Genomic DNA, 15,161 nt, shown 5'->3' on the forward strand with positions numbered 1-15,161 from the left:
CCTGAGGATGTTCTCTACCAAAGAGCAGGGGAACTAGCACTCAAACAGTACGTGAGTGGGTAGTACTGTAGCTTTCCTATCCTCTGTGGAACAGTTCTGAGGTATGCTCACTACTGTCTCATAGGGTTCCCAGCAATAGCCTATTAACTAATAATTCTTTGTTCAACTTGATACCTGCCCTACTTTCTCACATATAAAAGAAAAATACATTTATACCCATATCCTTATCTAAAGATCTGCTTTGGGGATAGTCCAAGCCAAAAATACATGAATATTTAAAATTATATAGTGTTTTATGTTCAGTTTGATGTCCTTGTTACCATGGAGAATAAGGGGACCATGAATTGAGCTCCTTAAATGTTAGTTGTAAGGCTCAAAGGAAAACAGAGGCCTACTGTCACTGAATTGTCTGGGCAGAATCAGATTTCTATTCTAGAATGAGCACTCCTAAAACATGTAGAGATGGTGGCCAAAAGATTAGCAAATAGCCTTTCTCATGGTCCACATGAAAAATACCGAGCGCCTCTAGATCCACTGAAAATAGAGAAGAGCAAAGGAAGATGAGGTAGAATAAATCAGATATCAAGAGGCTTGTTGATATGGGAGATAAGAATCTAGATGGACCTTCAGGCGTCTGACTTGTCATTTTTTATTGGTAAATGATATAGTCTCCAAATTAGAGAAGACTAAGTTAGTTGGTAGTGATTTATTCTTGATGGTTTCTAAGAATTCTTAATTCCCCAAATATAATTTCTTTGTTCAACTTCAATGGCTTAGCAAATTTCTAATAGCAGGATTTACTGCAAAAGCAGATTATTTTGGGCATAAAAATAGGTTCAGGTGGTTTTGTGATTCAATTTACCTGAGAAATTCTAGTAGAGTTTGTGTAATCTGCTACTCTCAAAATGGGGAAAAAATGATCCCTACTTACTCTTGTCATTTAGTCTCCCAGCATTCCCTGAGCACTAAGGACCAGGACAGGGAACACTCTACCAGTTAGAGTCATTCACATCTCATGCTTACAGGCCTTCTGTGCTGTCCCCTGTCTTCAAAGGAAGCCTTATTTCTAAACTATGAACTGTCATGACCCAGTCAAGCATTTTGTTACATGAATTAGAATTTCTGTACAAGCTCACAACTCATTCTAAGAAATAGGATTTTGCCTGTGGTTTTTACTTTATTGTAAGAATTCACAGAAAGCCCCATTTTGATTACCAGAAACTAGCTAGAACCAGAAAGTCAAGGTAGGCAGCACTTTTGTTGATAACTGGAATAAAAGACAAAGAGCCACAGAGGCCTCTAAAAATTGCCTCCTGAACTGGTGAGCCTGAGATAATTAAGCAAACCAATAGCCAATGCAGGCTCTGAGTAAACTTGCAGAATGCCTGCAGCCAGGCCTTTGTGATGGAGGCTAAGCAGGTCTGCTTATGGACTTCTCTCCTATTGTGCCCTTGATCTTCTCATTTTAACTAGGTGTTCTGAAAGTCAATTAGAGTGTCAGAATTTGTGCTGTTAATCTGTGCTTCAGTATGGGGGAAGAAAGCATGGGCCCAAGATTTCTACACCAGGCTTGGTTTTGAACAATTAACTTGTCTTTATTTAAGTAAAAAGTGAAAATGTGATAAAAGTGTTGGTTTTAGTTTAAGATTACTACAGAATTTTAAAATGAGAATTGGGCACAAACAATAATTCTGACTCAAACAAATCTGAACTATTTATAGTGAGATTTTTCAGAATTGCTTTTGTTTTGGCTTTTGTTACTTTTGGTTTTCCAGTCCTGATCTTACAGAAAGTTGAAAAAAAAAAAAAAGATAGTTTCAGGTTTTGGGCAGCATCCTAATTCTTCTGAGGTCAGCCTACTGTAAGATGTGGGCTCCTCAGCAGCACTACAAACTAATGAGTGTTTATAAGTCACAGTCAACACAGGCTTTTCATATACTCTGCAATGACATATTCATAACAGTGCTTGTACTTAAGGAGTACAGCAACAGAGTACCAAGAAGCAGTGGACCAATACTGAGATATATATATATATATATGTATCATATTTGTTTGCTTATCTCAGTATATTTAATGTGTGTGTGTATATATATTTTTTTCTTGCAAACCTTTCAACTCTGAGGGGAAGAAAGAGCTTGCAAGAGATAGTTGATAATAATTGGATAAAGAATATATCTAAATTGTAAAATCATTCTATAAAAAGGAATGTTTTGGATCCTTCCAGTTTCATTCTGCACCCTGGAGCTGACCCTGTACCACAGCTCTCCATACCCAAATTCCTCCCAGACAGAACTAGTCTCCCAAGGGTACTGACACAAAGGCTTGCAGGAGGACAAGCCACAATCAGAGACAGCAAGAACAGAAGAGATAGCCAGATGATGAGATGAAAGAGCAAGAACATAAGCAAGAGAAGACAGAAACCAAGGCTACTTGGCATCCTCAGAACCCAGTCCTCTCACCACAGCAAGCCCTGGTTATCTCAACACACCAGAAAAACAAGATTCTGATTTAAAAATCACATCGCATAATGATAATAGAGGACTTTAAGAAGGACATAAATAACTCCCTTAAAGAAATAAAGGAGAACACAGATAAACAGAAATCCCTTAAAGAGGAAACACAAAATCCCTTAAAGAATTACAGGAAAACACAACCAAACAGGTGAAGGAATGGAACAAAACCATCCAGGATCTAAAAAGGGAAATAGAAACAAAAAAGAAATCACAAAGGGAGACAACTCTGGAAATAGAAAACCTAGGAAAGAGATCAGGAGTCATAGACACAAGCATTATAAACAAAATACAAGAGATAGAAGAGAGAATCTCAGATGCAGAAGATACCATAGAAAACATTGACATAACAGTCAAAGAAAATGCAAAAGGCTCCTATCCAAAACATCCAGGAAATCCAGGACACAATGAGAAGACAAAACCTAAGGATAATAGTTACAGAAGAGAGTGAAGATTCCCAACTTAAAGGGCCAGTAAATATCTTCAACAAAATTATAGAAGAAAACTTCCCTAACCTAAAGAAAGAGATGCCCATGAACATACAAGAAGCATACAGAACTCCAAATAAATTGGGCCAGAAAAGAAATTCCTGCCATCACATAATAGTCAAAACACCAAACACAAAACAAAGAAAGAATATTAAAAGCAATAAGAGAAAAAGGTCAAGTAACATATAAAGGCAGACCTATCAGAATTACACCAGACTTCTCAACAGAGACTATGAAAGCTAGAAGATCCTGGCCAGATGTCGTAGAGACTCTAAGAGAACATAAATGCCAGCCTAGGCTACTATACCCAGCAAAATTCTCATTTAACATAGATAGAAAGACCAAGATATTCCATAACAAAACCAAATTTACACAATATCTCTCCACAGATCCAGCCCTACAAAGGATAATAGATGGAAAATTCCAACACAAGGGGGAAAACTACATCCTAGAAAAAGCAAGAAAGTAATCTTTCAACAAACCCAAAAGAAGATAGCCACACAAACATAAAAATAACATCAAAAATATAAGGAAGCTTTTCCTTAAATATCTCTTAACATCAATGAACTTAATTCCCCCATAAAAAGATATAGAATAACAGACTGGATACTCCAGAGAACCAAATAACCCTATCAAAAAAATGGGGAACAGAGTTAAACAGAGAATTCCCAACTAAGGAAATGTGAATAGCCTAGAAGCACCTAAAGAAAAATGTTCAACATCCTTAGTTATCAGGGAAATGCAAATCAAAACGACCCTGAGATTCCACCTCACATCAGTCAGAATGACTAAGATCAAAAACACATGCTCCACCATGCTCATAGCAGCCATATTTATAATAGCCAGAAGCTGGGAACAACCCAAGATGTCCATCAACAAAGGAATGGATAAAGAAATGTGGTACATTTACACAATATAGTACGACTCAGCCATTAAAAACAATGACTTCATGAAATTCACAGACAAATGGATGGATCTAGAAAATATCATCCTGAGTGAGGTAACTCAATCACAAAAGAACACACATGGTATGAACACACATGGTATGTACACACTGATAAGTGCATGTTAGGCAAAGAAAGTGGAATACCCATGATACAACTCAGACCACATGAAGCTCAAGAGGAAGGAAGATCAAAGAGTGGATGCTTCAGTCCTACTTAGAAGGAGGAACAATATAATCATCAAGGGAAGTAGAGGATAGGAGGGACTTTTGAGGAAGAGAGTGGGGGTGGGGGGAGTAAAGGGCAGAATCAGGTATGGGGGGAGATGAAGGAGATATACAGAGGGGCAGGAAAATTGAATAGAGGTGTGTAGCAATGGGGGATGGAGAACTGGGAGTAGTAACCAGAAGGTCCCAGATACCAGAAAACCAAGAGCCTCCCAGGACCCTACGGAGATGACATTAGTTGAAACACCCCACAAATGGGAGGGAGAACCCTGTCAAGACTATATCCAGAGGTTAGGCATAGCCCCCCCCCCCGCCCGGGTTGAAGGATGGGGCCACCCACCCATCTCCAATATTTTAACCCAGAATTGTTCCTGTCCAAAGGAAATACAGGGACAAAGAGTGGAACAGAGACTGAAGAAACGGCCATCCAGAGACTGCTCCACCTGGGGATCCATCCCATATGCAGACACCAAACACTATTGACAATGCCAAGAAGTGCTTACTGACAGGAGGCTGATATAGCTGACTCCTGAGAGGCCCTACCAGACCCTGACCTATACAGATGGGGATGCTTGCAGCCAACCATCAGACTGAGCACAGGGACCCCAATGGAGGAGTTAGGGGAAGGACTGATGGAGCTGAAGGGGCCTTATCTGGCATCAGTGGGAGGGGAGGCCCTTGGTCCTGTGAGGCTTACTGCCCCAGTGTAGAAGAATGCTAGGGTGGTGAGGCAGAGCTGGTGGGTGGGTAGTGGAGCACCCTCATAGAAGTAGGGTAAGGGGCGATGGGAATAGGGGGTTTGCAGAGGGGAAACCAGGAAAGGGAATAACATTTGAAGTGTAAACAAAAAAATTATCCAATTTGAAAAAATAAGAAGGGAGTAAAGTACCTGTATTTTTTTAACTTAGGTAAACAAATAAAAATTCAGGGCTGGAAGGAATGGCTGAAGGATTAAGAAGAGTCTGCATTGCTTCTGTAGAGGCAGAGTTTGTTCTCGGCCCACTAGTGCCTTAGTAACTTCAGCTTCAGAAGGATCCTACAGGCCAAACCTCCACATTCACTGGGCTCCCCCACATACAGACACATGTACATGTACACAATGAAAAATGATTCTTAAAGTTCAAAAAGAAAAAGGAATATTTTGTTATGTGTGTATATATTTTCCATTTTCATATCCAAATTTTCTTTTTTTATTCGATATATTTTTTATTTACATTTCAAATGATTTCCCCTTTTCTAGCCCCCCACTCCCCGAAAGTCCCATAAGCCCCCTTCTCTCCCCCTGCCCTCCCACCCACCCCTTCCCACTTCCCTGTTCTGGTTTTGCCCTATACTTCTTCACTGAGTCTTTCCAGAACAAGGGGCCACTCCTCCTTTCTTCTTGTACCTCATTTGATGTATGGATTATGTTTGGGGTATTCCAGTTTTCTAGGTTAATATCCACTTATTAGTGAGTGCATACCATGATTCACCTTTTGAGTCTGGGTTACCTCACTTAGTATGATGTTTTCTAGCTCCATCCATTTGCCTAAGAATTTCATGAATTCATTGTTTCTAATGGCTGAATAGTACTCCATTGTGTAGATATACAATCTTGCATCCACTCTTCTGTTGAGGGTAAGAGGCATTTTTTTTAAAGATTTATTTATTTATTATATGTAAGTACACTGTGTACTTACATATAATAAATAAATAAATCTTTAAAAAAAAGGGGGGGGGGGCTGGTGAGATGGCTCAGCGGTTAAGGACACTGACTGTTCTTCCTAAGGGCCTGAGTTCAAATCCCAGCAACCACATGGTAGCTCACAACCATCCGTAAATGAGGTCTGATGCCCTCTTCTGGTGTGTCATATCCAAATTTTCTAACAAAATATTTTGATCCAAATGACATTTAGAAGCCAATGTCATAAAAATATCAGAATGATTTACAATTTAGACCAATAATCATGTGGGTATAAATGAGTGCTTCTCAAGTGTTTAAGGATGCTTCCCAACCATTTGTTCAAACAAAGGTAAACTTCTAATTCTGCCTCCCTTTCCCATCCATTCATTCATTAAACAAATATTTACACCACACTTGCTGTATGCCAGGTCCTATGCTAGACTTGGGAGGAAACAGAAATGATTCAAGACTCATATTATGTCCTCGAGGACCTGGTAAGTTAGGAAGAAAAGAAGGCACATATACAAATATCCATGATAAGAGACAATGGAGACAGAGTTAGAATGTAATACATGCAAATGCTCAGCAGACTGCCAGGCACATGTAAATGCTTAATAAATGGTGGTCACTATCATCATCGGAATCAGTAGAGGTCAGAAGAGGGAACAGTCACTCAGAGCTTATAAGGATTAGAAATTTTCTAGAGGAGCTAAAATTTAATCTAGGACCTAAAAAATGGAAATGATAATATGCAGAGTTGAAGAAAAGATAGTCAAAAATATAAACAAAGACATAAAAGTAGAAAAACATGAATAACATGTAGTACTTTAGCTGAACTCTCCCAGATGATGACAAGGTTAAAATGTAAAAATATAAATTATTTTCTGGTATCTTGTGGTGGCAGTAGTGTCATTAATAGCCTTTGAGCAGAAACATGACCTGCTAAAAATCATATTTTGAAGCATTAACAAGTACTGTATAAATGATATATTGGAAAGAAGGAAGAAAGTATGCGTGGCTCTTGTAACATCTAAAGCAAAAGACAAAAGGGGAAAGAAGTGTGTGTGGGCATCAAACTGCAGACCTGATCATTTCTCTGCATGTGATCTGCCACCATACTCTGTTAATCGAAGAGAACCTTAAAATCACCCAGCTTTGCAATAAGATTTGTTTGTTTGTTTGTTTGTTTGTTTTAATTATTTATTTATTATATGTAAGTACACTGTAGCTGTCTTCAGAACCTCCAGAAGAGGGAGTCAGATCTCATTATGGATGGTTGTGAGCCACCATGTGGTTGCTGTGATTTGAACTCAGGACCTTTGGAAGAATAGTTGGTGCTCTTAACTGCTGAGCCATCTCTCCAGCCCGCAATAAGGTTTTAATGTTTTCAATGTCCTTGCCATTTTCTATGTGAATATATCTAATAGCATAGGGCTTATTACTTACTATAGAGGCAGTTCTGCCCCTCCCCCCCATTCTGAGGCTTACAGAGTGTAAGCCCCCTCACACTAGGCTGCTGCCTGGCTGCTTCTGCTTGTACCTCAATGACACAGTGACATATCCACAGTTCACTGTGGTTCCTTTTGCTTTTCTTCTCCTGTTCCAATTGCTATGGTACTGTAACAAATTACACAAAGCTGAGTAGCTTAAGACACTCTAGTCTCTCAGATATGGTAGGTCAGAAATTCTGTCAGGGTGCAGAGCAGGATCCGTTATCTTTATTGTACAGTGTATAGGCCCATGAGAAACTCAAAAACTAGAAGCCATCCAAGTTCTTGCTTGCTTGTCTGTCAGAGAAGGCTTCTCTGGGGTAATGAAATTGTATCTTCGGAGGAGCCAAGGGAAGAATATTCTAGTTAAAAAGAATGACAAGGTCCTGCCTCAATTGCTGTGTTCCAGAAACAAAACTAGTGGGTGTTGAATTTGATGAACAAGAAAGTGATAGGAAATAAAGTAAGTGCCAGGAGATGAGGGAAGACAAACATTAGAAATTTGAATTTAAGCTTATTCTAAGCTTGATAGGTTAGAGGTTTTTAACCAGAAAAAAAAATGACTTTAAATATAAAGGAAAAAAAGCATTTGTATACCCCATGAAGAATGGATTCAGAAAAGCAAGAATGAGAACCAGAAAGATGTGTGATAAAGGGCCGTGGGCCTCATAGAGCCCTCATAGCACAGCTCCCCCGCCCCCCAGCTACTCATCCCTTATTAAGCAAGGCAGCATAGGCTATGGCAAAGTCTCTGTGGCCCAACTAGAAATCAGAAAGGTAAAACAAACAAAAACTCATGCATCGGCATAGGACCCTTTGCTGTTTTCAGTACAGAAATGGGAAACTAGGGAGTATCTTAAATGAGAAGTATTATTACACAACATCCCTGTACTTCTAAGATCTGTGGCTGATCCCAGTCACTCACCCTGAGCTCCCTTCTCTTCCTATAGGAATCTCCTTCCCCTTCCATCACTTTATTCCCCCAGGGTTTTTTTGGGCCTCTTTTTCTTTTCTTCTCCATTTCCTGGGCTTAGCCAAAGCCTAGCCACCACAAGAAGAAGCTTAAATTCTCCCTACCAGGCCTCTTCACCAGAAAGCCCCCCACTGGTACCTGGTGAAGATATACTGGCCTGGGGGTGTGGAGAGGTTTGAGTATGCCCTGGAAGCTGGGAATGGTAAGAAATTCTGCCCTGCAGCCTTCTGAGGGAACACAAATTTTGTGACACTTTGACTTTAGCACAATAATATCTATTATTTCAGTTTCTTACCTCCAAGACTATAAAATACCACATTCATATTGTTTTAAGCTACTAGGTTGTTACAGTCTGTTCTAGCAATAATGGGAAGCTGATATATCCACCATTGTCGGACTACAGCATCCTCCAGTTTAGGGGCCAGGTCTTTCTTGCCTTTTAGTTCTTGGCATTCATTGTACACATTGTGCACAGGCACTTTGACTTTTGAGCAGAATACCTAAGAGAGCATCATTCGTTTTGTGGGCACACAAAGCCTGAGATGTGATGATGTCACTAGATTAAGATTGGCTTTCTTGGAATATTCCAAGATTTTTTTTATGCCAAAAACTGGAATTTTGCTGATAAACAACTCACTTCTCTTTGTGCAGCAAAGTTCTCATCCATCATGGGGCCATGTGCAAACAATTCACTCCACACCAGCACTATGCAGACTGTTAAGTGTGGTTTTATGGTTTGGGGCTGAACTGGAAGTTTCACAAGATGCCTCAGAGATTCTAGAACTAAAAGCTGAGTGAAACAAAATCCTCAAGGCTGTGAGAATAGTCTGGATGGTCACCAGCCCTACAGCATGCTGGAAGCCAAGAAGATGAACTTAGGCAAACTAGGAATAAATGAGAGAGAATGACTTACAGAGTTTAGAATTGCACACACGCATGTACATGCATGCACACACACACATATTCACAGTGCCACTTTAGGCTACGTAGTGGATGGCCCATGTTTCATGCCCATGTAAACTGCTGCTTTTTTATCTGCCTATATGCTCCCATAAAGCAGGTTTGGACTTCAGATGCTACATAGCAATAATGACAGCCCACTTATACCTATTCTCATTCAAATCTAGTATTAGTGAATTCAGATAAATATTTCACTAAAATCTCTAGTCCTGTAATCTAAATTTAAAAACATAAACTAGTAAAAATTGAATTAGTTGTAGGGAGAACAGCCTTCTGACTTCTGTTTGAACAGGCAGTCAATTGTATCCAAATCTGGGTCTCTTTTTAGAACCTATATAATAATTGTAGACAAATTAATATCTTTTCATGTCTGTAGTTAGATTCTGACCCCTAATTCTTTTGATTTTGATGGCACTAAGGGCTACCTGATACTAACACGTTTTATAAAAAAAAAAAGTGCTCTAAATGTGCCTATAATCAAAAGTCCTTTTTAAAATTTGTATCTTTATTAAGTAGCATACTACAAAATATCTCCTTATGATGACACAAAACTGTATTATGTTTAACAATATTCAGTTAGTTGCAAATTTTGACTAAAGAAAAGGCAGAGAGAAAATAAAAAATCACATCCTGTTATGTGAGGATGTTTTGGTCCTTGGGCAGAGGCTTGCATCATGCCCCTGCCTCTGTTACTTAAGAAGCTCATGTGAAAAAAAAGAAGAAGCTCATGTGACCTTCTTTAAGTTATAGTTCTTACATTGTGCATGAGAGGTACCTCCCCTACCAATTATGAGAAGACTTCACATGAGGTAATATATTCCATGAGAAGAGTACAAGGAATAGAGGGATGTATCCTGAGCAATCCCTGAAACAATATATCTGAGGCATAAATGCTAACTAGGGTTATCAGTAAAACTCTACCTCAGGGCAACTTCCAAATTAAAACCAATAAAATGATACCTTTAGACAAGAAGTTCACAAGCCAGCCCTCCTAGTTCTTACTTAATTAGTGGTAGCTTCTCAATGTTTCAGGGCAAGATAAAGAGATAACCATAGATCTTTAGTGCCTCTCTCCCTTCTACATTCCAGCCAGAAGGGATGACAACTGATAAAGGAAAGCCTGTTAATGTCAAGAGCTCGGGAAAGGTGTTATTGCATGGTGGTGGGGGAGCATGGGCACTTCTGCTGAGAGCTGTACAGATGATAGCATACGAAGGAAAGACATTGAGCAGAGGCTTACAACTTCCCAGAGAAAATGCCAATGTCATGAAAAAAGGCAGAAACTGACCCACTTGGAATAGCACCAAAAACATTAGAGTTTATCTCTGCTATAGCTAGAACCCCTGTTTATCATATCTCCAAAGCTTCCATCTTCTCAGAGCCAGTAAAGGAAAAGTGAGAATTCTTTCCAAGCATACTGACAAAAGTGGCCCTCTGCAGCCTGCTAGCTCTGAGTGCGGCATGTGCTGAACAACTGGGGAAATCAAATGTACAGTTTAAGCTTGGGCCAGACACCTTGTGCCAGAGTAAATAAGGAAAGGCCCATCAAGCACGCTAGCAATGAGGTAAGGAGAGGTGTTTGCTCAAAGAGGAAGCCAGGGATGCGGTGATGAATGAGTGCTTAGCAGCTTTGACTGCATGCATGTTTGTCCTACATGCTTTGTGTGCCTTAGTTCAGGAACAAGATAAATTTAGCAAAACCTTGCTGGTTCACTGTTGACTTTAAAAATTCATTTACCACCGAACTGCCTCTTCTGTTTCATCAATAAACATACCTCAGGGACTGAATCTGATTGTTTGGGAACATGGCCTCCACAATATATCCATTAATCCTGTTTTGATCTCGAACAATGCCTACAAAAGCAGTTGAAGCATCTCCCCTCAGTGTACAGATATGCTGTAGGTTTTAAGGTCTATGTTTTCTTTGTAGCCTCTTCCCCTGAGAAGATCCCTTCTGAAGAACCAGAGAGGAAAACTATAGTGTTTGGATCTCCTAGTCCACAAAGCTCTTACAGACTCTCTGCAGTTTGTCCATATGTAGGCACTAGAGGTATTGGAGTATCCTGGGCTGCCAAGTGAGTAGAGGGCAGTAACAGCCTAGGCACCAACTGCATGGTGCTCAGTTTCCATTCCTGCACAGGCCGATCTCCCAGGGAAGGGAAGGAAGCCACCGTGCTCTTAGTGGGGAGAGCTACATTTGTTCCTGGAGGTCTCTGTTACCTTAGTACACAATTCAGAGAGTTTGCTTTTAATGGTCTACTTGTTGTGATCCATTTAACCTATAAAAATTCTAACATCCTTTAACTGGATTTTTCTCTAAGAGTTATGTCTCCTTTCTCAGGTCCTCCAGCATATTTGACAATAATCACCAGGATCCCACGGGGCTAACAGCTGCTCTTCAGGCCACAGACTTGGCTGGAGTTCTACATATGCTCTACTGTATCCTCTTCCACGGCACCCTCTCAGATGCCAGCACTAGTCCCAAGGAGAGTTACACCCAGAACACCATCCAAGTAGCCATTCAGAGTTTACGGTTCTTCAACAGCTTTGCAGTTCTTGATTTGTCTGCTTTTCAGGTACTAAAACCTTGGTTCAGGTTGGTTTTAAAACCAACAAAAAGTAAGTGTGTGTGTGTGTGTGTGTGTGTGTGTGTGTGTGTGTGTGTGTGTGTGTGTGTGTTTCCTTGTATGTGCATGTGGAAGCTAGAGGTGGATACTGGGTATTCTCCTCTATTACTCTCCTTCTTCCACCTCTCAGCCCCCAGTGGCCGGGGTCTCTCTATGTAGTCTTGGCTGGGACTCCTACAAAGAGCAGCCGACCTCACACTCACAGAGCTCCACCTGCCTCTGCCTCTGCCTCTGGGGTACTGGGATTAAAGGTGTGTGCCACAGTGCCTGGCTCACTGAGCCCGGAGCTTACCATTTATGATAGACTTGCTGGCAGGGAAGGCCCGAGGTTGTGCCTGTCTCCCACACTCTCAGCACCAGGGTTAAGGCACTCATTGGCATGCCGGGCTTCTTCTACAGGGGCTGGAAAGCAAGATTAGGTCCTCATTCCTGCACACCAGTTACTTTATTCACTGAGATAGCTCCCCAGCCCCCAAAATAAACCTTTTTAAAAACTTTTTTTTAAGATTTACTAATTTCCATTTGTATATTTTCCCTTCATGTGTGTCTATTTACTACATGTGTGCTTGTGCCAGCAGAAGCCAAAAGAGGGCATCAGATCCCCTCTGGAATTGGCGCTCTAGACAGTTGTTAGCCACCATATGGGTACAAGGAATTAAACCTAGGTCCTCTAGAAGTAAAACTAGTGTTTCCAACTGCCGAGTCATCTCTCCAGTTTCCTAAAAGTTAATCTTTTAATGTGTATATAATGGGAAGTTCTTCTCTGGAATTTGAGATCCCAGATTACAATAAGTAGAATTATAAAGTGTATATACCATTCATTAAGCTGTTTTGTAGAGTTATGTGATTTCTGGTCATACTGCATGTTAAATGTGCTTTCTCATTTATTCTCACAGCTGTTATGAAAACTGTACCCATTTTACAGATGGAGAAGCTGGCACATAAATAATTTGCCTAATTTAGCTGAAACAAAACTAGTTACCCATGACTCTCCAGTCCTTAAATTTAACCTACGCCACACTGTCACTTATAAATCTTCTGTCTTAAATTCTTTAGATAAAGGTATTATCATCCCATCAATGTTTAAATATTAACAAAATTAATGGTTTCTTATAGAAATAGAACCAAAATTGCTTAATTTTTTTGATTGATATAACTCTAAGGATGATTTAACTGATTTGTGTCCAAAGTAAAGTGCATTTATATATAACTGTACAAACCCCTATAATTTAAGTTTTTATAGCCAAAGAAAGAAAATGGCTTTTTGCTATAATACCACATTGTCAGCTTAAAAACAGATTTTTTTCAAGTAGGAAATTTAATTTTCAAAAACACTGAATGTGTTATAGAGCAAGCCCCAAGGAATAGACTTTCCCTGTCCGTTTATTAACTTTTGAGTGATTTCATTAAAAAAGGAACAAACTTGGCAGATGATGAACCCATAATTTAGATGAATTACTTAGTAAGAGGAAAAGGGGCTTTAGAGCTGTATTGTGTGAAGATTGTGGTCTTTATTATCCTCAGATGAAACACTTATGTTATGAAACTGATGACACACGTTCAGTTAATTAATGGCTTCCTAGGATTCTGTTCAGAAAGGAAGTTAGTGAGTGGTATCATTGGAGCTTGTATTTTTCAACTTTGTAGAGTTACGTTATCCATCACAAGAACAGAAGTTCCTCCTGTAGGATTAATGTGTTTCTGTTTCCAAAGCAGTTGAAGTAGCCTTTGCTATTCTCTGCAGTCTGCATAGTTGGAGTAGTTTACAGGCACACCTAATGAGAGATGTCTGCTCCAGGAAATGTCAATGAGTCTTACTTCTGGTCACATATAACATTTATTTATCAGAGGACCTCAGAATACAGAGTTCAGTAGTCTTCCCATCAAATAAAAGTATTTCCTTGTTACCATAGATTATGAAAAAGTACATACCTAAACCAGTTATTTCTATTCATTTAAAAGCAAATACTTAAACTTAATAGAGTGAGTAATAGCCTTGTGATCAGTTTTATTGTGACCTCAGACTCTGAGTTCAGAAATCCTATGGGGCTCTTCATACCTCAAGAGGATAGCTTGGCTCTCTTGCATAATGACAAGACTTCAGCCAAGAGACTCACAAAGCTTAAGGAAAAGGGTGGGTAATTGTGCCTTGTGGGAGTAGGAACAGAAATAACCCAGAGGCTCCTTCATTCATGGTTGATGCCTGGGATGCCTCTAAGACTGTCTGTATAGGCCCATCAGCCAGGGTACCTTTATACAGCCTATCTGTATAATTCAGCCTTCTCAAATGATTATGATATCAGAGTCCTGAGGGGGATGGTCCTAAGAGGAAGCTTCTGAAAATCAAGTGTTCTAAAAGAACCAGACAGCAGCTGCATGACTTTTTATGATGTACTTTCAGAAGTCAGATACCTGTATATACCTTAGGACTTGGAAACTGAGGCAAGGGGACTACAATAAATTGAGGACAGCCTGTATCACAATTAGGCCCTGTCTCAAAAATAATGACAAGGGGACTCAGTAGTTAAAATTGCAGGCCGTTCCTGCAGAGGACTCAAGCTTAGTTCATAGCACCCACATGAAGTTGGCAGACACATTCAAGTTCAGTTCCAGGAGATCACATGGCCTCTCTGATCTCTGTAGGCACCAGGCATGCATTTGGTACACATATATAAATGCATTGCAAATACTTGTGTGAACACATAAATTAATACATCTTTTGAAAAGTAATAATAATAATATTTTTTAAAGCCCAATATGATTTGAAAGAAGGAAGTAGAGGGCAGAGGAAAGAAAGGAAGGAAGAAGAGGAAGCAGGAAGAGTTCAGGACCTCAGTTACATAATGAGCTAGGGGTTAGCGAAGACTACATAAGACCCTGTCTCAAAAAACAACAGCAATACACACACACACACACTAATTGAATCACTCATAAACCTCCCAGATTGAAAGAGAGACATAGATAATTGTCAAATATTTGAAGGTTTTTATGAACTGCACCACTGCTTAACAAGCTCTATGACACATCTATCACACAGACAATGCTGATTATAAAATATGCAATATTCAAATGAATATACAGGTGTTTATACTGTATAGCAGTGAGTTTGGGAAGAAAATACTATTTTCATGATAGATATGATCAGAAAAACTCATGTTCTAGCTCATAGAAGCAACCCCATGTCAAAGGTAAGATTCCATGAGGGATGGGGATTTCCAGTGGAGTGAAGGAAAATGTACATGTCAGCATGGACATGACTTGAGAAAACGCTAAGGTGAC

General features: G+C 39.7%; 1 protein-coding gene across 3 annotated transcripts in view; it reads left to right on the forward strand.

Moving 5' to 3' along the window:
• The window catches only part of Scaper (S-phase cyclin A associated protein in the ER), a 414,909-nt gene that overhangs the window by 362,667 nt on the left and 37,081 nt on the right, over positions 1–15,161 (forward strand). For all 3 annotated transcript variants that reach the window (XM_052188286.1, XM_052188287.1, XM_052188288.1), the window contains one exon: positions 11,597–11,831. In XM_052188286.1, coding sequence (XP_052044246.1) covers positions 11,597–11,831 — 235 coding nt within the window. The remainder of the gene's footprint in view (positions 1–11,596; positions 11,832–15,161) is intronic.

The sequence above is a fragment of the Apodemus sylvaticus genome, chromosome 7 (assembly GCF_947179515.1).
Source record: "Apodemus sylvaticus chromosome 7, mApoSyl1.1, whole genome shotgun sequence".
NCBI classification, from domain to species: Eukaryota; Metazoa; Chordata; class Mammalia; order Rodentia; family Muridae; genus Apodemus; species Apodemus sylvaticus.